Raw genomic sequence first — 23,004 nt, forward strand, 5'->3', positions numbered from 1 at the left:
CGCTGCTGCATGCAGCCAAAACAACGTCTCTGACCTCTTTTCCCACAGTTCTCTCCTCCTCTGTCTGTCAACAGACGTTGAATAGAGATTTTTTTTCTTTTTTTTTTTACAGTTGGTGCCATAGCAATAGACCTACGTGTGTCACACTGTGTTTGAAAAACACATTTTGGAGGATATTTTGGCATATTTTGGTGCTAGAGTGACAAGATTTTATGCATACCACCACACAAACACAGCCTGAAAGCTTTGATGACTTTACACCATTTATTATGTATACTGGTGAGTTACCAGAGCTGATCTGAATTGCACTGATGCAGTAATATCTCTGCAGCAGTTTCCTTGAAGCTAACTATGAGGCAAACTGAAAATGATTTTGTTTTTAAGAAAAGCTCACAAATGATCATAAAATCAGCTCCTGAGTATGAATCAGGAAAAGTAAATGAGCATGGGAATAGAAAGAATATCCGCAGAAGGGAGCCTCACAAACAGTACTAGGCAATGATGAAAAAACAGAAACAGGTTTTGAATGAGAAGCAAACACAAGCTCCCGCAGGAATAGAGAAGCATTACTACTGTGAAAAGAATGCACGTAATTGGCAACAGGCATATCAGATCTAACAGGTTAAATGCTCCAAGACCCGACCGGTCTTGTAAAAGGATGTCAGATGTGTTCAGTAAGCCATATAAAAAGGGTTACAGTGGGCAAAAACACAGGTCAAGCAAAACCTAAAATGAGCAATCAGCCAAAATATCAGCAAAAGAGAATATTAATGCTAAAACAAGAAAGCGCAGCGGGAGAGGTCTGAAGCAGTAAAGCTAAACATGGACCAATTGGCAAGACAAAAAAAACCACCCTTTATATATACATACTGCATGCATTTGACCATTTATACAGGGGATGCATCATAAAATGTCAAATCTTCAAAGCTTGATTTATTGAAATTATATCTTATGGAAAAATCATCTGGTGATTACATGAGTAAATGAGCATTTGTCTGTGATTTGAGACTGGAGAAAGAAGATTTCCCACCAGCAAACACTCACTTACTTACGCTCAACACCCCTCCTGAGTCCTCCAAAGTGCTCACTCTTGAGATTGTCTTAATCTGATGCCAATTGTTTCCCAACTTCTCAGGATCCTCTTGGAGTTCTCTGCCATGTATTCTTTGGCCTGGCTCTTCTTCTCCTCCCCTTCGGGTTAACGTCCGGGCTTGTCTGGTGATGTTGTTGCCTGGTTTCCTCAGTTTACATCCTGTCCATCTACAGCTTCTTCTGTCTTTTCCTTCTTTTACATTTATTTGCTTCGCATTTTCAAATAAGAATGATTGATAGATCATAAAAACTTTCCCTACGTGGCTTCTTGTGATGGTCTTTATCTTATTGATGGTAGCCACTGTTGTCCTCCAAGACTGACGGTCAGTGAAATTCAAGTTTTTCAGTGTCCACTGAATTCTTCCTTTTATGGTTTTCTTCATCACCCAGTCAAACATTAATAGGAACAGGAATGGTGAACGTGGGCATCGTTGTCTCACCTCTTGATGAGGTTAACCAGCTTCACTGGCATAGTTTCTTAGCAGTTTCCACTAGGTCTCCCTGTCCACAGTGTCAGATGTCTTTTCATGATCCATAAAGTTCTGTACATACTCTGATTCCACTCGTTCAATGATGATGCGCAGGGTGTCAATCTGGCCGAGACATGATCCGTTTCTTCTGCTTGTTGATCTCTTAGCAGGAGATCAACAGCAGCCTTCAGTCTGTCCAAAATTATTCTGTTAGGGATTTTCCCTGGAATTGAGAGAAATGTAATTACAGATGGCTGACCATCGATGAGCCTGATTCTGCTGGAGGTTTCTTCCTGTTAAAAGGAAGTTTTTCCTTCTCACTGTTGCCAAGTGCTTTATCATTGTGGTCATCTGGTTGTTGGGATTTTCATTGTATTATTGTAGGATCTTTAACTTTAATACAAGGCACCTTTAGGTGACAATTGTTCTGATTCTGGGCTATATAAAAAAACTCAATTCAATTTAATTTAATTCCTTATTAGTTCTTGGAAAAGATTGATAATAAGGCTTCTTTCTAGTCTACTGGTGTTTGTTCTTGTTCCCAAATCTCTGGGAAGAGTGGGTAGAGCGTTCCCACTGTGGTATTGAGATCTGCTTTTGGTACTTTGGCTGTTATGTCTTCAACTTCATTATCCATGATGTGAAAAACATAATAATAAACATGGCGTACTCATCAATTTAATATGTTCACCTTCAAAGTCAGCTTTCAGTCTTAATTTTATCTGCACTTGTGAAGGTTTTTTTTTTTTTTTTTTGATGTATGAGATAAAAAAAAGTCTTGTGATTAAAGCAACTATAAAACAGTGTCAATGTGTTGGGTCCTCCAGTCTTCACTGTGCATCCCCACTGTTTCTCTTCCCTTTGTTCTCTCTCTCTGTTTGTGTGTTTGCTGCACTGAGTGTTGGTGTGTTTACCTGCCTTACAGGGGCGGGATCCTCCTGGGACACACCTGAAAGCACCTGTGGATCATCTTTCAATCAGCTGTTTGGTAGTTAAGCTGAAACCTGTTTCTGTTTGGGACACTGAGAGGATTGGGGACTTGGACCCTTCCTCACATTGGATTTTGTACATCTTGGACTTTTGAACCAAACACTTCAAAAAGACTTTGTATATTGCGCTGCACCAAAACTATATATAAACTCAATGAACTTCCATTCCTGAGTCCTGCGTTTGAGTTCGGCCAGACAAACAGAATTTTTAAACAGAAATGTTTTCTTCTATTTCATATGTAGTTTAAATAAAATCTTGACCACGGACCCATGTCCATGTGTTTTCAGTTATTGTAAGTGAAAACCCTCAAAACACCAAAGCGGTATGAAATCCTTTCCGATGATCGGCATATTTTTGTAAATCAGAATGTCCTGCAGGGTCGAGGCTAACTAATTTGGGTACATTTAGCAGGAGGACCACGTGGGTGCTAGCCAATGCTGGCCAAACAGCAGAGTGAGGGAAGCCAAGAGTGGACCTCAGAGATTCTGCATGTAGATGGGCCGTGAGAGGGTCATCAGGGGTTATGCCGACCTCACAGTTTGGATGTCTACACCTCCCACTCATTCACTTCTCTTTCTCCTGATCTCTTGCCATCACTTTCCCTTTGGTGGCGAGTTCTTTCCGTCTCTGTCTCCACTGTCATTTACTCTCAGACTATCCATCTGTAAACAAATGCACGCATATGTGTCCATAATTACAAGCGTGCACAGCCAAACATCACACCATCACATCAAGGCTCTCATCAGAAACATGTGTCCTGGGTGGAGACTCCTTAGATCCCCCAAACTAATACCAAGTGCTGAAAAACTAATGAACAACAAAAATGAAAAAGTCTTAATTCTGTTTCCTCAATCTTGCCAGCAGATGTGGGGGAAAAAAACTCAACCCCGCATCACCTCAATTTCTCCCCTCAAAGAGTGAGCAGATTTTGCAGAATTACTGGAAATTACATGTTGAATTAAAAGCCCATATTATCTAAAAACAGAGGGCCTGTGACAGAGACAGTGTATTATGGAGTGCTGGCAAAAGCTCTCTGTTTGCTTAACTGCTCTTGCCACCCTGCATAATCTTGCATTACTTTATTGTTTCAGTAAAATAGCTTTTCTCCCTGAGCTTTTCTCTTAATCTCTCAACTTCTTTTTAAATGGATGGCAAAAGTGAAAGAGATAAACACGCTTTCCAGCAAAACCATTAGGCTTATTTTTCTTTTCTTTTTTTTTTTAGGTTCAACAACTTTTTGGACTTTTTAACTCTTTTACTTTCACATGACTTTAAGTTTAGCTTCTCTGCAGAAATTCTCCCAATTAAGGTCATGAGTGGCCATCCAAACTGCTGATCACACAGAGACACTGACTTTAAGCTCAGCCAACCACACAGCTACATACTCCGCAACCCCTTGTTATACACACACATTAAGCTGAACGAGATGATGGTGCTTGATTTGTGCAGCCCACAACTCATGTTTCAGTTAATTCAGAGTCCACTGAATCGCAAAGTGTGTTTACGTTCACTCCAGTGATGCATCTAAAACTTCAAGTAAGGCGATACTGCAAATAGCGTTCAGGTAAACGCCCTCGATTGTGAGAGCAATGTGAGCTGGGTTTGTTACTTGTTGTCCTACAATCTGGTGATCCCATGATTTCAGCACACACGCAACTTAACTCATGACATAAAGCAGACGCTCGACGTTGTGTTTAATAAAAAAGCGGAATAGCTGGAGGTGAAGGAAAAGGAAACCTTGCTTTCCGTGGTGACAGCAAACCAGCTGTTACAACAAAGCACACGTCTCTGTAAAACAACCCGAGCAACAAACACAGCAAAACTCTTCAATTTTCCTGTGAAATGGATTGTATTATTAACAGTAGACTTGTACCTCACAGCCCGTGTAAACCTGAGGTATTAGAGGAGTATTGGTGGTAACTAAAGGCATCAAGAAAATTTTGAGTTAGTTTTACTTAAGTATTCATTACTTTTCTGTGGATACTTTACCAGATTTCCCCTTGAAAATACACTAATGTTCTGCATTTATCTGACAGCTGCAGTGGAAAAGTTGGGTTACTAACCCAAAGTAAAGCTAGTAAAGCTAAGTACACAATGATAATCAGCTGCAATGTTTCTACATCAGCTGACCTTTGACCGGCAGTGTGAGTTGCTTTGTGAATAGCTTTTATCATAACGGACGTTTCCTGTGATATATTATATATATAAAATTATAATTCCTTTGTTTTGTATTTATTATTTTTTATTTTGCTCTTGTTTGTTTTTCAGATATGCATTTCCTGGATTGTCACAGTTTACTTGGATTTTGGACACACTGTGTTTTGAGTCACTGCTCTTGGCACTCTCTGTTGAACATGTTTCTCAACTCGAGCTGTGCCTGGCACGATGTCAGTGTCAGACAGTAAAGAATATTCAGCTGTGCTCCAAGGGAAATGTACGCAGCCGCTTATAGGGGGGTTTCGCCCTAGCACACCTCAATTCCTCTTGTCCCATAACACCCCGCTCTGCTGCAACCAAACAGGAGAAAAGAAAGATTAAATAAGAAAATCAGTGAACCAAATCTATCCGTCAGTATGAACGCACATGCTAAAAGTCATTCTACCATTAAGCTACACTGTAGATCTTATTTTTTAACAATTAAACTCTGCTCATCTAATCTAGCTCATGGCTCCTTTGACCACACCCATTTATTTGTGCACCACAGCAACATGTTGGGAAACTGAATCAATGGAAGTCTGCTGAGACAGACCAGCAGCAAGTATAATATCTGAACTTTCCAATTTGGCAATTATATTTTATGTCAAACCTCCACAAACATCAGAGCTGGCAGCACCCTAAGGCCTTTTCAAAGGACTTGAAAGATAAAAATGTTTTTTATCTTTTTAAAGATACTGTTAGAACACATCAGTGGAATCTAAATGGTTACTTTGTTGCCTGAAAATATCTAAATATAGCTTATGTTAGCTATGGTAAAATAAGTATTTTGAGATAGCCAAAGAAAAAAGAGCTCTTCCTGTGTCCCAGCAAGGTTCTCCAGTTTTGTTTGTTTTATGGCACTGGGTAGGACAGGTTCTGGGATATAAACTTGACTCGATCAGCCGGGGGTGATGCAGGACCGACTGGTCAGCTGATTCTCCATTTCAGCCTTTCAACTTCTCATCATCTCCCCTCCAGTACATAAGGCATGAAGAACAATCCTTATACATCCTTTTCACCATCAACAGCTGTAAAGTACTAAGCGGGCACAAAGTTTAGACTTTAGTCCTCAAGCGACACTACAAGTATCAGAAAGTTTGAGGTTGGTCTAATCGAATGTTCTGTAGGTCAATAATGTTATCAACAGTGTCTAAATCTTTGCCGGTGTATAAGCAAAACTTGCTGGGCTGCAGCGAGAGTCGAGTTTTTCACGACAAATGCAACTGACAGGAGTTACATTTGTCTGTCCACTATACCGCCGTGGGGCATGTGGGGGTGTTTGAAACTATGTTTAAGTGTCAGACATTGTGTACATTTTTATATCCTGAGTTCAGCTGTACATTTGCCGCGTGGGTGGATCGAGATTACAATACCGTCAAGTCAGACAGTGTCAAGAATGTGATTCACAGGACAGAAAAAGTTACAAAAGGACAAAAAAAGATCATCTGTATGACTGGAAAGTAAGCAGGATATGGATTTTGGCTTCCTGTGGCTAGAAAATGAAGTTTACTACATCAGTTGAGCTGTTGCTCTTTCGTAAAATGATTTTATTGCAAATACTTGATCCATAATTGTTGTAGTCTGTAATAATTTGTCCAACATTTAAAATGGGTAATCCTGCTTTTTTTCTGTCGTTAATGTCCTGTTAATGTTCTCTCACTGCATATCATTAGTGCACATACTTCACTCCAGATCTATCTTATATTGATGATTTAGGTAGTAAGTCAGACAACTTTCTCCTCTTCCTCCTTACCCACAGAGACCCACACACACACACAGATTTCCGTCTTTACTTCCACAGTCACCCTGTGATTCAGTCAGCTCAGTAAACCCTTTCTAATCGATTAGCCATCCGTTTCCACGCACCTCCCCTAATGTTGGATCTCCGAGAGACCGCTGTGCCTTCAACCTGTTTGGTGCAGATAGGCCACCATGATGCTTCTACAGCAAACGTAGAAGACATCGAGTAAAAGGCAACGTGATAATGTGTGAAAGTTGTAATGAATTTATGCCTAAGGCTTTCTTTCGCTGCCTCATTGGTGAGTTTTGTAGGTCTAATGGAGAACAGTTCGTGACAGAAGACCAGGCATTCAGAAATTAATTCATGAGGCTAAAGAAGCCACCGAGCTAACACATCAGCTTACTAATTGAGGCCACTGTCTCCTCTTGAGCTTTACTCCCATTTGTGAGGTGCATCCCCTTTGTTTTCACAGGATGAGCACCACTTTACATATGCCTCTGTTAAAAAGCTGTCCAAGTTTTTTGGTGGCTATCTTTGAAGCGTTCTTTCTTTTGATTACAAATGAGAAGATAAAGTAAATAATTAGCATAATTGATTCATCTGCATGTGATAGTGCTATTGAAATAAACGTTGATCAGTCAAAAACTGTTAATCACATTAAAAAGTGATACACAATTAAGTAATGAATATACAATTTGGTGCAAAATCTGCTAGTTGGGGATCTTTCCAAATTGTCCACATAACCGATAGCCAAACCTCCAAGTTCCCATGCTGTAAAGAAAAAGACCCATTAGCTATTTGTCAACCCTGATGATTGTGGTCACTACGGATCATCCAGCCACAGATCTAATATGCATTACACAACAGTTTGTCAGGGGTCCATGAAGTGGATTAGTGCTAACAGGTCAGTTTGGCAGCAAAGACAGTTTGGAAAGGCAGCCAAGTGCTTTGTGTCAGATTAATCTTTATTAAAGGCGGAAACTAACTGTTGTTTTCGGTGAAACAAAGACATACAATCAAAGACAAAGCAAAGCGCTTTCATTTCATTCATTGTAATGAATGAAATGGACCATGTGTGCCAACTAATACTTTTCACTCAAACCATCTACAGCTGGGGTGTCCAACATAAGGAGTAGGGGCAAGAACCGGTCGGGTAAAGACTCCAATCTAACTCAGTGGATGGTTTTGGAAAATATGAAGGATTTTATGGACTTTTAAATTTATTTAAATAAGTTTTGCATATTTCCCTACTGATAAAGACATTCACCATGCCTTTCGTACTACACCAAAGAAATTTCAGTTTTTAACAACAGGTCCACACAAAAAAAAAAAAAAATTTACACTTTACTTTACACTTTACTTTACATTTATTTCAAACAGTTTAGGTGCAAAGAATCGTGCTGACAGATTTCTCTGATTTACTACAACAGCATTACTTTATCATGCAGAAAAACCTGGATACTGTATGTGGCCCACAATGTAAAATGAGGTTGAAATTGCTGATCTAGAGTTTCAAAAATGATATCAGCCTGCCTGGTTGTATTTAAAATCTGTTATCACACATTTAATGTTGTCTGATTACAGAAACATAAGACCTGAAAGACGTATAAATAATTAAATGATAAAAAAAAAAAAAACAGCCCCATTGATCACAGCTAAAACAAAGATTTCTTTTTTTTTTTTTTTAAATAATCAATCTAAAGTCAGTCACTGTAAACATGGGCAGATATCTGTCATAGTGTAGAAGACATCCTCACGCCAGCTAGAGTGGCAGCAGAATCCAGCAGGCATCATGAAGCCAGAAATGTCCCTACCTCTAAAACTGAGGAGCAGCGTCCAGGTATGTTTACATGGTCTAAAATCTCAAAAACATCTGAGCAATTCATGCTGAAGTAATGAGGCTGGACAATACTGAGATTCTACTTTTTAGTTGTAGCTGATCTTCTGTTCCACCTGCTGACTTTGCTTTTCATGTTTCTGCATCTTTTCTCATCATTTAGCCTTCGGAAAGAACTTTGAGAATATGTACACAATATTTACACAACTTGTAAAAAACATTCAAGAAACCTGACAACAGGGGTAGCATATTTTTTGAAACAGTAAAAAAAAGTCACCATATTGGTGATCTTTGGAGTGTAAATTTAATTTTCTGTGCTGTATTTTATAAAGATGTTCAGCATACCCAGAGTGCTTGAGTTTGAAATGCCAAGAGGATTTAATGGCACTGATAAGTGGGGTCGGTGTATTAAGCTAAGTCCTTTGAGTGTTGCCATTTCTGTTTCAACTATAATTTGTGGGATGTGGAATTAAAGTATTACAAAGACAAAAAAAGAGGAATGGGAGATGAGAAAGCATAATAAGGGACTCTGGGTTACAGTATAAAGGATACAGCAGTATAGGGTTCAGCTAGATGTCTCTTTGGGCTCGCTGTACTCAAACAACAGTGAACTACAGCGAAACAGACGGAGTACAAACGTGAACACGGGCAGATATTCACAGACGCACACTGTGACTTTTTCTGCATGACTGGAGGTACATATCACTAGCTGCAGTGGGGGCAGAGGGCAGATGGTGCCTTTGAGGTAGGAGGTTGAAATGTAGGAAGGTAGAGTGTGCATGCGTATGTGTGAGAGAGGGAGTGCGAAGCCAGATTCTGGCTGAGGTGTGGGCAGCACAGCAGCACATGAAGGTGAAATTCTGCACAAAATAACACAAAATCAGCTTCACACAATTTCATATGCTTGTGCTGTTATTCTGAATTTTTTCAAAGCTGTAATCTGACTTATTAAGGATGAGGTGACTGGTAGTAAACTCAGGGCAACATCTTGCTACGCAAACCATGGTTTCCTCATTACATCTGCATCTAATGTGCCGTATCTCTGATTTGCATGCCGTGATGTAGATGTTTCAAGCTTTTGAAGAGATCAGCCTAAGTTCATAAGCTTTTGAATAAACACAAATTTTACACGGTTACAACACAAGACATAAATTCCCTCTGCCGCCACCGAGCTGTCAAAACAAAAGTAAAGTTTTCAAGCCCACAGGTCTGAAGAACTGATTCATAAAGGACGGATTATGCAGCACGGTGGATGAGTGGGATGATGGTTCCATCTAGTGGTAAAGAGGTTTATATTCAATTAAACTTTATCTATTTGCACCATTTCAGAACAACAGTAATCTCAAGCCACTTTATACTGTAAAGTAGGGATCCTACAACGTTAGAGAGAAAGAAAAAAAAAACACCTATGAGCAGCACATAGCAACTAGGAGAAGGAAGAACTCCCTTTTAACAGGAAGTGCGTTCTGACAGAACCAGGGCAGCCATGTGCTGCAACCAGTTTGGCAAATGAGGGGAAGGAGAAGAGCAATAAAGGAGAGCATGGAGAGAAAACGTGAAGCGAAAAACTGAGGGAGAAAGTTCATGACATGATGCGTTAGCAGTGTATTTTAAATGATACAATCAAAGTGCAGGCTTTCAGCTTTAATCAAAGATGTTAAAAAAAAAACCTGCATGAACCATTTAGGAGTTACAGCATTTTATATATAGTTGCCAATTTTCAGAGGCTCAAAATTAATACATTGACAGACCACCAGTTCCATAACCAGATGAGGTCTGTCTCCTTGGGATATCACGACAAGTAAAATATTTGAAGTTGGGCCAAAGTATTGAATTTGTGTTTTATAGCTTTTCTGTGTAATTTTAAATATAAAGTTGTCAGTGGGGTGGTTGAGTGGTGTCCATACAGCAAAAACGTCCTGTGTTCAAATTCACCCTCTGGCCAGGGCCTTTCTGCATGGAGGCTGCACAGTCTCTGTGTGCGTTCCCTCTGGGTACTCCAGCTTCGTCTTACAGTCCAAAAGTCATGCACTTAGTTAGGTTAACTGGTGATTCTAAATTAGGTGTATGAAGAGTTGCCTGTTTGGCAACCTGTCCAGGGTGTACCCCACCTCTTAAGCTATAGCATCTGGCATAGGCTCCAGCTATCCTCTGTGGCCCTTTATTCAGTGTATCAAAGTCAGTCTGTCCCTTTGGCAAAAAAATGTTGCCCACCCAAAAAGAAAAAAAAATAATAATTTCAATTAAAACAGAAAGTCTGCACTTCAATCACATTTTCATAGAGTTAAAGTCCACTGTTGTGTCTTTGTCCATAAATTATGGCTCTAACTGTGAAAGTCCCCCTGCAGCTTGAGTCTATAGCAGCAAATCTAAAGAATGAATCAGGGTCATCGAATCCAATTTAATCAAAAAGGAAATTTTTAAGTCTAATCTTTGAAAATAGAAAGCTGTGTGTCTCTAGCAATCAAACTGGGATCCGGGTCCACAGAAAAAGGGCTCTGATAGGTGAAGGCTCTGCCTCCCATTCTTCTTTTGGAAACTCTAACAACTGCGAATAAGCCTTCTCTGTTGGGGTAGTGTAATACGTGTTTTAACACGGCCCTTGATCATTCAAAACTTTGTGAGGGGAAAGATTTTCAAATCAGATCTGGATTTAACAGGGAAAAAGTGGAGAGAAGATAGTATGGGCGAAATATGGTGTTGCTTTCTAGTCCCTGTCAGTACTTTCACTGCAGCATTTTGGATCAACTGAAGCCCTTCTGGGGAACTTTGAGAACAGCCTGACACTGTTTTCCAGCATCACTCTGATACAGGATGTTTTTACTTTTAGCAGTATTGATGAAATCATCTGCCTCAGTCTGTGCTTTGAGGGTTCTGGCAGTCAGTACAGCACATGGGTGCTGATTTATTTAAATGAATATATTTTTCCATCTGCAACTAACTTTCTGTAAGACAAAAATAACCAACATGTTGATCAGCTATTAAATCACTCATTAACTAAAGTTTAGTCATGTAGTTTAGTAAGTTAATTGTTCTGAAAAGGTGTTACAGCTTTTCTTCGTGATTTTTTTATGGTTTATTCCTTTTGTTTAGATCTTTATGTTAGATGGTCTGGAAGCAGACACAGGTTTTACGGGGTAAGGGTTTTGGTGTGACAAGAGGAGGAGAAAACTGCAGCGAGACGTGTAAGACCGCATTTCAGCCCCAGATAGTCATGTTTATAGAGGTTTAATCAAGTTCAATAAGGAAGATCTATATTCACTAATCTGTCTGTTTTCCCAGGTGTTTAGCTGCTAGTCTATTCATTACATGACTTCCACATTCCAACTCAATAGTGACATCATTGCTGTTGTCCAATCGTCTTTCTGCCCGCAAGTCACTCCATCAAAGCCTCCAGTTTATCTTCATGACCACCAACCTCTAGCCTCTGGAGAGTCCTGCCCTAATTTTTATCACCACTGAGATTTCATTCTGCTGTGGGCCATCAGAGTCTAATCGCCCGATAGCATAATTGAATTCTGAATTTTCAATTCCTTCTAATGATTTCTCTCTATTGAACTAGATCAGCTTGACCACCTAAAATTGGATGGGTGCCATCTCCAGAAAGACTGCCAAGTATAAAGTTTGCATTGTTTTAAGCAGTTGAGGGATGACATGTGGCTATAAATGCAATCACTGGTCAGGTCAGGGGTCAGATTGGTTGAAACGTGTAATGTAACAACACAGCTTTGTTTATGGAGGGAATGGTGTTAAAAACATGATGTCTTTCTAAAGTCTTTGAGTCATCTTTATCTACACAAGATGTTCTCTGTGTTCACTGCATCATCCATTTGTGCTTTAAAAAGTGCAGAGTTATGAATTACTCTTTGTTTAATTAATTCAACAAAAATGGGCATCATCAATGGGATCCGAGTAAAAAATCTTCACTATGTTGCCAAAAGTATTCCCTCGTCTGTCTTTACACTTATGAACTTGAGCGATATCCCATTCGTAATCTATGGGGTGCAATAAAACATCAGCCCACCTTTTGAAGCTACAACAGCTTCAACTCTTCTGGGAAGGCTTTCCACAAGGTTTAGGAGTGTTTATGGGAATTTTTGACCATTCTTCCAAAAGCACATTTGTGGGGTCAGACATTGATGTTGGATGAAAAGGCTTGGCTTGCAGTCTCCCCTCTAATTTATCCCGAAGGTGTGCTGTCGGGATGAGGTCAGCACTGTTGTTGAAGACTGGCCCACACAAACTCCCTCGTCTCTCTATGGACCTCGCTTTGTGCACTGGTGTGCAGTCATGTTGGAACAGGAAGGGGCCATCCCGAAACTGTCCCCACAAAGTTGGGAGCAGAAATTGTTCAAAATGTCTTGATATGCTGAAGAACTAAGAGTTTCTTCTACTGGAACTAAAGGGCCGAACCCAACTCATGAGAAGCAACCCCACACCAAAATCACCCCTCCACCACACTTCAACTTGGTACAATGAAGTCAGACAAGCTCCGTTCTCCTGGCAATCTCCACACTGGTCCATCAGATAGAGAAGCCTGATTCGTCACGCCTCCACTGCTCAGTCCAGTGGTGGTGTGCTTTACATCACTGCATCTGACGCTTTGCATTGTGTTTATTAATGCAAGGCTTGGATGGAGCTGCTCAGTCATGGAAATCCATTATATGAAGCTCTCTACACACTGTTCTTGAGCTAGTCTGAAGGCAACATTAAGTTTGGAGGTTTGTAGCGACTGACTGTAGAAAGTTGGTTGGTCTGCACACTATGCACCTCAGCATCAGCTGACCCTGCTCTGTGATTTTACGTGGGCCTACCACGTCGTCATTAAAATGCTGTCGTTCCAACCGCTTCCACTTTGTTATAATACCACTAACTGTAATAATATTTAGTGAGGAAATTTCACAACTAGACTTGTTGCACAGGTGGCATCCTATCACAGAGGTCCTGAGAGAGACCCATTCTCTCACAAATGTTGGAGAATGGAAATTGAAATTTGAAAACAATGGACAAGAAGATTTCTGAAGAGAAATTTCAGGTGCAATAATCAGATGGTAGAGTCACAACTGAGCATAAACAACATGAAAGCACAGATCCATCCTGCCTTGGAACAATAGTTCAGACTGGCTGTGGTGGTGTAACTATGTGGCGGATTTCCTTGGCACACTCTGAGCCCCTTAGAACTCTCTGAGCATCACTTCACATCTGATTTCTTCAACATGACAATGACTTTATTGTACTCAAAGGGCCTCCTCAGTCACCAGATCTCAGTCCAACAGAGTACGTTTGAAAGCAGGTGGAACAGGAGACTTGCATCATGGGTGTGCTGCCAACAAATCTGCAGCTAGCATGTCAATATTTACCCAAATCTTCAAGCACTTTGATGGATTTGAGCGATGAATTACAGCAGCACTGAAGGCAAAAGGAGTCCTACTTGTTACAGTGTACTTAATAAAGTGGCCGGTATGTGTATGTCAGTGTAACATTAGTCTACAAAGGAAAAACATGTTTTTTGAAACAAAAATTACAATGAAATAAAATAAAAAATTGATGATATGATATATTATTTTGGTCAGACTGTCGGGGATGTCAGTGATTAACAGTCAGTGTTTTAGTATTTACAGTAAAGAGTCCTTGCTTCACTAATGACAACCACATGGGGGCAGTATTACACTAGATTTAATCAACAATAATGTCAGGAGAAAATAAGAAAATAAATGATGGACATTTTAAAAGCTGTTGCATGATAGCATCTGTTAGATCAGGTGCTATGAATTATGAGTTAAAACTGCAGCAAGAGAAATGAGTGTAACTCATGTAAAGAGCTCTAACTTGTAAAGAACACAAAGTCATCGAGTCTTATTAAAAAATTATGTTCCTAATATATTCTGCTGCCGATCTATCTGAATTAAATTTGTGTGATGTACAGCAAATACCGTCCATGTGGTAGAGAGTCTGTGCCAAAAACTATTTTGGTTCCAAAACTCCTTTAATCACAGAAATAAAAATGCAACATGAAATGCTTTATTTGTAAATTGAGATGTTTTGTCTTTTAAAAGTGCAGCAATTTCACAGAGTTTTACAATCCAGATCAAGTCAGTGTACTAACACACACACAACTGAACGCTCCAAACAAGCAAACTGCTACAACTTCTGAATTTGATTAGCAGCATCTGGTTACCTCTTACCATCTTAATTCCTACGGAAGCAATAAGAGTGTACTTAGTTTTTCCATTACTATTTTGCTGTCAAATTATTTGTGCATGTGTATCTCAAGCCACATGAACTGTGTAACCTGTGTGATTTCAAATCCATGTCTTCACATCCATGTGTCTGCACTTGGATCTGTGTGTCTGTGATGAGACTGTAAATGTGTAAACAAATCTGTTAACCTGTTAACAGCGATTTCCTAAAGTGTAGAGGAATGTGCACGCGTGTAATTCAGATTCATTTAAGCATCTCTAAACAATCTGATTACACAATCACTCTGTCATTTACTGTAATCTGTAAGATAAGATGACAATTCAGCTACTTTTTCATTTTTAAGTAGATCTGAGGCACTTAACTGTTTATTTTTGCATTTTTTTTTCAAATGTCAAGCACTGAACTGGGAGTTAATAATCCCTTTTTCAGTTTCTCATCCATGCATTTGCCAATAACTACCTCTTCTTTTACAGTACTTCATTCATAGTTCTTATACAGTATCTAAGTATCTTCTCAGACACACTTTTTGCACTCCTCTAGTTTGATTGAGACACTTTATATCTTTTAAACTTTTATTTCAGACAGAACAACAAGGAATTTCAAACTGTTTTAACTGTTTAAACACAATCTTCATTTTTTTAACTCAATCTTAAAACTTTATTTAATTAAGGCAAATTGTGACTCGGTGGAGTCACTCCCTTCATCAGTGGGTTTGTTCCTGTCTTTCACTTTTGTCACTGAGCTGAGTGGCAGTCTCAACATGGTATAACAACATGGTATGCAGGGTGCTCAGCTGCAGACAGGAAAGTACTGCAGAGGGTCATCAACACAGCCCAGAAGATCACTGGCTGCTCTCTGCCCAGCCTGGAGGTCATTGCAAACTCTCGGTACCTCAGCAGAGCTGGCAATATCATCAAGGACTATTCTCACCCCAGCAATCAACTGTTTGAACTATTACCGTCAGGCCGACGATACAGGTCACATAAAACCAGGACAAACAGATTCAGGGATAGCTTCTTTCCCAGAGCTATCACCGTTGTAAATAAGCACAAAAACAATTGAACCTGCTTAGCCATACCATACTGTCACTGTCATTATATTATGCTGCTATTCATACTGTCATACTGTCATTATATTAATGCTGCTATCCTGTAAATATCATGCTTACTTTTGTTGAGTACTTACGTTTGTTTTATTGTACCTTTTATATTTTACATTTATATTTATTATTGCATTTTGCACCAAGGGAGTGGCACTCCAATTTCGTTGTACCCTGTACAATGACAATAAAGGCTATTCTATTCTATTCTATTCTATTCTATTCTATTCTATTCAAACCACAGCTTCTCCACCTGCTCCTTTCCTAACTCCCAGAGCTGCTGCAGAATGTTAACACCCTTCCTGGATGAAATCATCAGATACTCTTCATTTTCTGGCTGCAAGGTCACAGAGTAACGAGCTAAAACTAAGGACTGGCAAAAGCGGGACAGCACCAGCACATATAGACAATCTTTCTCCGCCTCATTGAGAGGAAGGACGCTTTCCCAGCCAGCAAGGACGGGTCCACCCACCTCGATGGGTTTAGGGTGCTCAGTCATCATGTACATGACGGTGATTGCAAGCTCATGGATGTAGTAGCCACTATTCATGTCACCAAAGTCCAGAATTCCGGTGATCCTATAGCCTTCTTTGTCATTAGGCTGTACCAGGACATTGAGGTCATTGAAGTCACCGTGGTTAATGCCTTTAAAAAGAAATTTGAAAAGTCATTACATGAGAGACACACTGACACTGACTACATACAACAGGTAGTAGTACAGTGCATGTTGTATGAGCAGCTCTCTGATAAACAGGTATTGGTCTTTAACCTTCACAGCTATGTTTTTATGACAATAAATATATCTTATGGTAAGTAATAAGCATGTAACTGATAAATGTAACGAGTTAATATTGTATACTCACATTTGCGAAAACTAGAGCGTTTGGGATCCACAGAGCTCTTGTACGCCTCGATTACAGACTTCACAACCTCCAGCAGAGGCTCTCCGTCTAACACGTAGAGGTAATCTTCCAGGAGAGCAACATTTGACAGACTCCATTTGAAGCCCTCTCTCTCCAGAACGTGAAGATGGGGGTGTTTCATCTTTAATTAGACCAAAAATGCAAGACACGTGTAAATGAAAAATAACTGACAGACACATGTATTGTGGGCAGTTTCACGAAATTCTCTCCCGAAGATTCACTGGAATTCTAACACAGAGTGGACGCCTTTAGAAAAGATTTCACAGGAGCCTTACTATGATACCTTTTTAAGGACTGTGTCCATTTTAGCTGCTGTTTTCCCTGTTTCATACAGCAGCTGTGGAGTTAAAGGAACCTTGGAGATGGTTGTCCCAGGTAAATAGGTCAACAGTCTCACCAGGTACTTCTGACTGCCATAACCGCAATCTGCCAAAAGTAAGGATATGAATAATCTTAGGCTTTAATAAACATATATCGAAGGGCACAAGCATAACAACACTGCTAATTATGCAAACTTCCTTGTGTAAGATTGCCCTTTAGCCCTGAGCCAGGATGTGTTACTCTACTCTACTCCTGCAGATGCCAAGTTTGCCTGTGCCTTATCTTTATAGATAATCTGCAAAAGCAAGCATCCAAAGGTCGAGTTCAACTATGCAGCACATTTATGCAATGTCACAGAAACACAGCACTTAGAAGCATGTGCAGTGTGCCAACATACTTGAGTAATGATGCAAAGTCTTTGGACACTGGTTCACTCATTTTCTTTCAATTTCAGGATTTTGTTTAGGGTCTAGGACCCACAATATCCGATCAGCCTTTAATGGCTGCATTTTTTGTTTTCTTGGTTATCTTTATCCAATAAAAAATATATTTGGTGATCTGGAACATTTAAGTTTAAATATAAAAAAATGATAAGAAATCTGGAAATCTTTAAAAGTAGAATGGGAGGCAGAGCCTTCAGTTTTCAGGCCCCTCTTCTGTGGAACCAGCTTCCAGTTTGGATTCGGGAGACAGACACTATCTCTACTTTCAAGATTAGGCTTAAAACTTTCCTTTTTGCTAAAGCATATAGTTAGGGCTGGACCAGGTGACCCTGAATCCTCCCTTAGTTATGCTGCAATAGACGTAGGCTGCCGGGGATTCCCATGATGCATTGAGTTTTTCCCTTCCACTCACCTTTCTCACTCACTATGTGTTAATAGACCTCTCTGCATCGAATCATATCTGTTATTAATCTCTGTCTCTCTTCCACAGCATGTCTTTATCCTGTCTTCCTTCTTCACCCCAACCGGTCGCAGCAGATGGCCGCCCCTCCCTGAGCCTGGTTCTGCCGGAGGTTTCTTCCTGTTAAAAGGGAGTTTTTCCTTCCCACTGTCGCCAAAGTGCTTGCTCATAGGGGGTCATATGATTGTTGGGCTTTTCTCTGTATTTATTATTGTGCTATCTACTGTACAATATAAAGCGCCTTGAGGCGACTTTTGTTGTGATTTGGCGCTATATAAATAAAATTGAATTGAATTGAATTGAATTGGAAGGAGACAAATACGTTCACAGCACTGTAACATAAAGAAGTCTGCAGTAAGCACACAAAGTCTTTTTGGGGCTTCGTAGTCCTAGGTTTAAATAACACTCTGACATGTTATCTTTAGATGTTACTGTTATGTCATGTCAGGTAACGATATTTTCCAGATATGAACAACGTGGCTGGTCACATACCTATTTCCTCCAGACTCATTATCTCTCCTGAGGTGTTGGGCAGCGCTGTTTGAGCAGGAATTCCATTCTGTTGTAGGACAGACATGGCATATGTCTGCACCTCAATGAGTAAGGTATTCTTGCTGTCCTCTGAGTTCATTATCTTTAGGATATACTCGCCACCCTCACTGGGCGCCACATAGAAGTTCTGGTCATCATAACTGGGCAGAGACTGAATCACTGATGCAGTCAGCCGGTAGAGCCTCTTCACAATCTCAGATACCTGGGAATGGCTTAAGTTGGGCTTGGTATTTTTCGGTGACATTATTGCTGAAGGAAAACAAAACAAATCATTAGAGAACAGTCACACTAATTTATAAAATCAACAAATATTATAACATCTTCACAAATTACAACAAATACAATTGCAAAAAAATGTTAGAGTGAGAGAAACGTTTCCTTTACCTGACTACCTGTTTTCATCTGCCTTATACAGTGTTACAGTATTAATCAGGCACAATTCAATCATCACCGTGTTAAAACTGTCAAATCAGATCTTTTATGTGTTACATAACAATGGTGTAAACTTCAGTCTTCATTATTAATGTTTACAGTTCAGCCCCACACATTTCTAGCCCTCAGTAACCATAAAGGTGTTAACAGCAGAAGTGAAACTTGTTCGAGCATTAAAAAAAAGAGCAGAAAATTGCAATACACAACACAGAGATCAGTCCACACAGCATGTGGAAAAAGCACAAAAGCCTTTACATCTTTTTTTAGAGACACATACACCCACACTATACTCACTATAACAGACTGAACCTCGCAAAGAAACAACAACACAAAATACAGCAATGCCATACATGTAGCACAATAACTTTATTAACACATGGACACTAAATCAGTTATAACACAGAGATTTAATGTTTAAAACCATCTTGTTTGTGAAAAAACGTTTTCACATAGGTAGGTTTGAGTGGCTTTTTTTCATTAATAAATAAAAACATCATTTAAGAACTGCATTTTGTATTTACTCTTTAGCTAACGTGAAATTGATATAAAGATACATGTAAATCTAGCAAATATGCAAATAAAATAAGAAGAGTACGAGATTTTATCGCAGCAGTGCTGTAGCAGATATTTGGAGTGAAAAACTGAGAGACAGCTTAAATTCTTTTCTGAATGTGTCTCTTTGAAAATGGCTCCACAGAACACAGTGTTCAGAAAATCTTGATCAAGCCCCTGACTTCTTCACAAAAATATTTTTGTATGAGCAAACTAATAACAGTATAAAGCTAAAAAACTTAAAATTACTATGTGGATTACCTATTAATAAATGTGTCAACAGTGGAATTGCTGGCTCATCACCACTGGGAACTCAGTAACGGTCTTAAATTTAGTCAGTTTCCATGGAATGACCCAAATGCTTCTTTCTTCTCAGGACATATTAATGCAGCAAAGTGCAAATGCAAATAAAATAAATGCTTAGAAGTCCACAGCTTGTTAAAAACTCCATTCTGCATCAGTCTTTTTTTTAATTAATGTAAGTTGACATGTTTCAGCGCTAGCAAAATCACATCTCTCATAAATATCTGTCCCAAATTAATTACTGTGTCCCAGTAACGTGTTTGATAGCTTGCTGCGAGACCTCACACCGTGCACATCTACTGCGGGTGTGGTGCCTGTTATCGGACCCGGAGTTAGCAACATCCCCCAAAAACCCGAAGAGTAGAGTCCTGGCCCCTAGCCCTGCCAGCGTAGCAGAAATGATGACGGATGATGATGGCAGCAGCAGCCGTTCTCCTCTGCGTGAGTAGCTTCATGTTGTTCGTGTATAATTTACATTGAGTACGCTAACCACATTATTACATTAATGCATGTAAGGTGAACTAGCAAACACCGTCGTAGTTACATGCGGCTGTCTTCTTGTTTGATGGCAGATACTCCCTTCACCCTGGCCTAAAAGGCTAAAATGACCAAAGAAAAAGTGGAAAACAGTTAAACATGAGAGGTTTTTGGACAAAGTTTGTGTTTTTTCCATTGATTAAGCACTGCTTCCAGCCAAGAGTGAGACCATATATTTCCTATAGCTGCAGAAAAGGCTAACATTGTTATCTTTTTACAAAAAAAACAGCTGAACATGAAAGGTTTTTGGGACCAATTTTGTGTTCTCCATTCTTTAAGCACCGGTTTGAGCACCGTTTAAGCACCGGCACCGTTTCAAAAGTACCGGTTTGGTACTGGTATCGGATAAAACCTAAACGATACCCATCCCTAATTATCAGTCATAGATTAACCTACATTTTACTGAAGCAGCGTAGGCTCATCTTTAGAGACCACAGAACCAACAGCAGCCAAGAAGACAGTAAGAACCACCCGGTTTCTCTCACGACTGTAGACAGGCTGACAAAAGATCAGAGCTCTGCTGAGTTAAGCAAGCATTCCATTAAACCTTAACTAGTAATGACTTCATGAATTTCAACTGTTAGAGAAAAAAGTACTCATAACCATCTCACAGAAATAACATAGTGTACAGCTACTTTAATACCACTCATATTTATCTAGACTCTTTATCTCCACCCTCTGTCTGTCCAGTCAGACAGACACTCTCTCTACCTTTAAGATTAGGCTCAAAACTTTCCTTTCTGATAAAGCACATAGTTAGGGATGGAGCAGGTGATCCTGAATCCTCCCTATGCAGTTACACTTCAATAGGTCTAAGCTGCTGGAGGCTACCTATCAGTGTTACTTTTTCACTCACCTTTTTTTCCCTACTTCATATGTGTTTATACACCACTCTGCATTTAATCAGTAGTTAATGTTAATTTCTGCCAACATGTCTGTCCACTTCTTTGACTTCTTCTAACATTAAAAAATATTTTCATGCTGCATGCTTGTTTCATGTTAGCAGTCTTTGTCTTCATGAACTCCCTGCATTGTGTTTTTCATGCATTTGTTCAGGAATCTAACTTAATTGTTTATAAATTTTAAGTCTTCATCATCCTCATTTCCCGATGTTTAGCTCACTCTCCGTCTGTCTGTCTCTTGCACACTTACACACACAGCCTTGTGCACGCTTTAGGAAAAGTTCATAACTTGTGAACATAGCTCGTGTTCCAAATAATTAATAACAAATGCAAAACAAAAGGGAAACATTCTGGTAGACCTACCTCTGCGTTCTGTATGCCAACTTTGTGAAATAAAGAGGGACTGTGATATTATACTGCGACTACTACGTGTAACGGAAAAGCGTCTGCTTCCTGTTCTTTCAAAGTAAAAGCTCAAAGAAAGCAAGTTCCAAAGGCAGCGTCATATTGAAGCAATTTATTTCAAGTTTTTTTTGTAGATATAGTATTTCCTGTTATTTTAACAGTTGTAAAATAACTGTGTTTCTGTTTTTAAATAAATAATGATTGGTTAAAGCTGTCAAAGGGATATTTAGGGCCAGCAAAACCATCCTATTGACTATTTATAAAATTGTATTGTAAAATAATATGCATATATGAAATACATACAATAAGGATATAGCAGCAAACCTAGGTTTTCAATACTAAATTTCTAATATAGATAGATAGATGTATTAAAGTAAATGTATTCATTTATGAATTTTCTTCTTCCTTTTTATTCTTAGACATTTGAGTACACCTGCGTACAACTGCCTCCCCAAGAGCCAGCGGGTAGAGAACAAAGGAAAAACATCAGCTGGTCGACCAGTCTTAGAGCTGTTTTGTTGCTGCATATCTGGCAACAGCCTGTCAGAGTTTGTTAGTTTACCCTGCATCCCTCATCATTACGCACCTGAGTCTTTATATTCTTTATATTTGATAGCGCTGTCTTCCAGTTTTAATTCAACAAAGGGGCTTTAAAGAGCCCAGGGAGCTTTTTTTTTTCTTTTTAAAAAGAGACAGCCCTGTTCGCATGTAGTAGTCTTTTATAACATCTGCATCCCCTTGCAATGGCTGGCATGAACCACTTGGATTCATGCCAGCCATTGAAATAGGACCTTAACTGCTATCTCAGTTTTCAGTAGTACCTATAATGATCCCTGCCACTGTTTCCAGCTGTTTCTCCAGAGATTTCTCTCAACAAGGCACTGGCCACTCCACCATCCTGATTTCTAAAAGAAAAACCTCCACCCATTTTGAGATCATATCAACAAACACCATACAATATTATAAAATACAATAATATCTTATACCTTCACATTGTACAAGCTCACTGAAGCCCATTTAAAACCAGAGGTGATAGTGCTTTTGAGGGTGTGACACTCAAACTGTGAAACAGCCTTGCTCAGTCAGTCAGGTTGGGTGACTCTGTTATTTGTTTCAAGCGAATGCTGAAAACTCATTTTTATAAGTTATCATTTCCTTAATCCATTCCCCTTCATTTGTTGCCATAGTTTGAAACCACATATGTATGTTTGTGTGAATGTCTGTCGTTATGGCTGATTATGTGTGTTTATGCATCCATATGATTTAACATGCACACTTATCCTCAATATGTGGTTTTTATTTGAACTGTGAAGCACTTTCTAACCCTGTTTTTTTAAATAAACAGTCATTATTATTATTATTATTATCATCATCATTATTATTATTATTATTATTATTATTATTATTATTATTATTATTATTATTATTAGAGTCTGATTACCTGTCCCAGGATTGTTAGTTGCATAAAACAAGAATTGCACTGAACTGTTATATAAGCCCGTGTGGTTTTCCACACGTTTCTGGGGTAGCTGTGATGTGGGCAGTCTG

General features: G+C 39.3%; 1 protein-coding gene across 8 annotated transcripts; it reads right to left on the reverse strand.

Annotated features, from left to right (window-relative positions):
* Window positions 1–15,556: 15,556 nt before the first annotated feature.
* hykk.2 (hydroxylysine kinase, tandem duplicate 2) lies at window positions 15,557–21,490 on the reverse strand. Of its 8 annotated transcripts, none has more exons than XM_039599447.1 (7): window positions 21,415–21,487; window positions 20,546–20,647; window positions 20,157–20,211; window positions 18,266–18,574; window positions 16,833–16,975; window positions 16,490–16,670; window positions 15,557–16,271 (listed from the first exon to the last, which is right to left on the reverse strand). In XM_039599447.1, the coding sequence occupies exons 4-7, from the start codon at window positions 18,567–18,569 to the stop codon at window positions 15,856–15,858; spliced, it is 1,044 nt and encodes a 347-aa protein (XP_039455381.1). In that variant the 5' UTR covers window positions 18,570–18,574; window positions 20,157–20,211; window positions 20,546–20,647; window positions 21,415–21,487; the 3' UTR covers window positions 15,557–15,855. The 8 variants fall into 8 exon arrangements, with proteins under 8 accessions (XP_039455381.1, XP_039455384.1, XP_039455379.1 ...); XM_039599450.1 differs by having other exon boundaries at window positions 20,546–20,666; window positions 21,415–21,479; XM_039599445.1 differs by having other exon boundaries at window positions 20,546–21,490.
* Between the last annotated feature and the right edge of the window lie 1,514 nt (window positions 21,491–23,004).

Source organism: Oreochromis aureus, linkage group 15 (genome assembly GCF_013358895.1).
Source record: "Oreochromis aureus strain Israel breed Guangdong linkage group 15, ZZ_aureus, whole genome shotgun sequence".
In the NCBI taxonomy this organism is placed as follows: Eukaryota; Metazoa; Chordata; class Actinopteri; order Cichliformes; family Cichlidae; genus Oreochromis; species Oreochromis aureus.

Excerpts from the sequence above, each read along its gene's own strand:
- hykk.2 (XM_039599449.1), bottom strand. The coding sequence starts at position 18,569 with ATGTCACCGAAAAATACCAAGCCCAACTTAAGCCATTCCCAGGTATCT. Across the intron at positions 16,976-18,265 it reads AATGAGTCTGGAGGAAATAG|ATTGCGGTTATGGCAGTCAG; the intron begins GTATGTGACCAG and ends TACTTTTGGCAG. Across the intron at positions 16,272-16,489 it reads ACGCTCTAGTTTTCGCAAAT|GCATTAACCACGGTGACTTC; the intron begins GTGAGTATACAA and ends TTCTTTTTAAAG.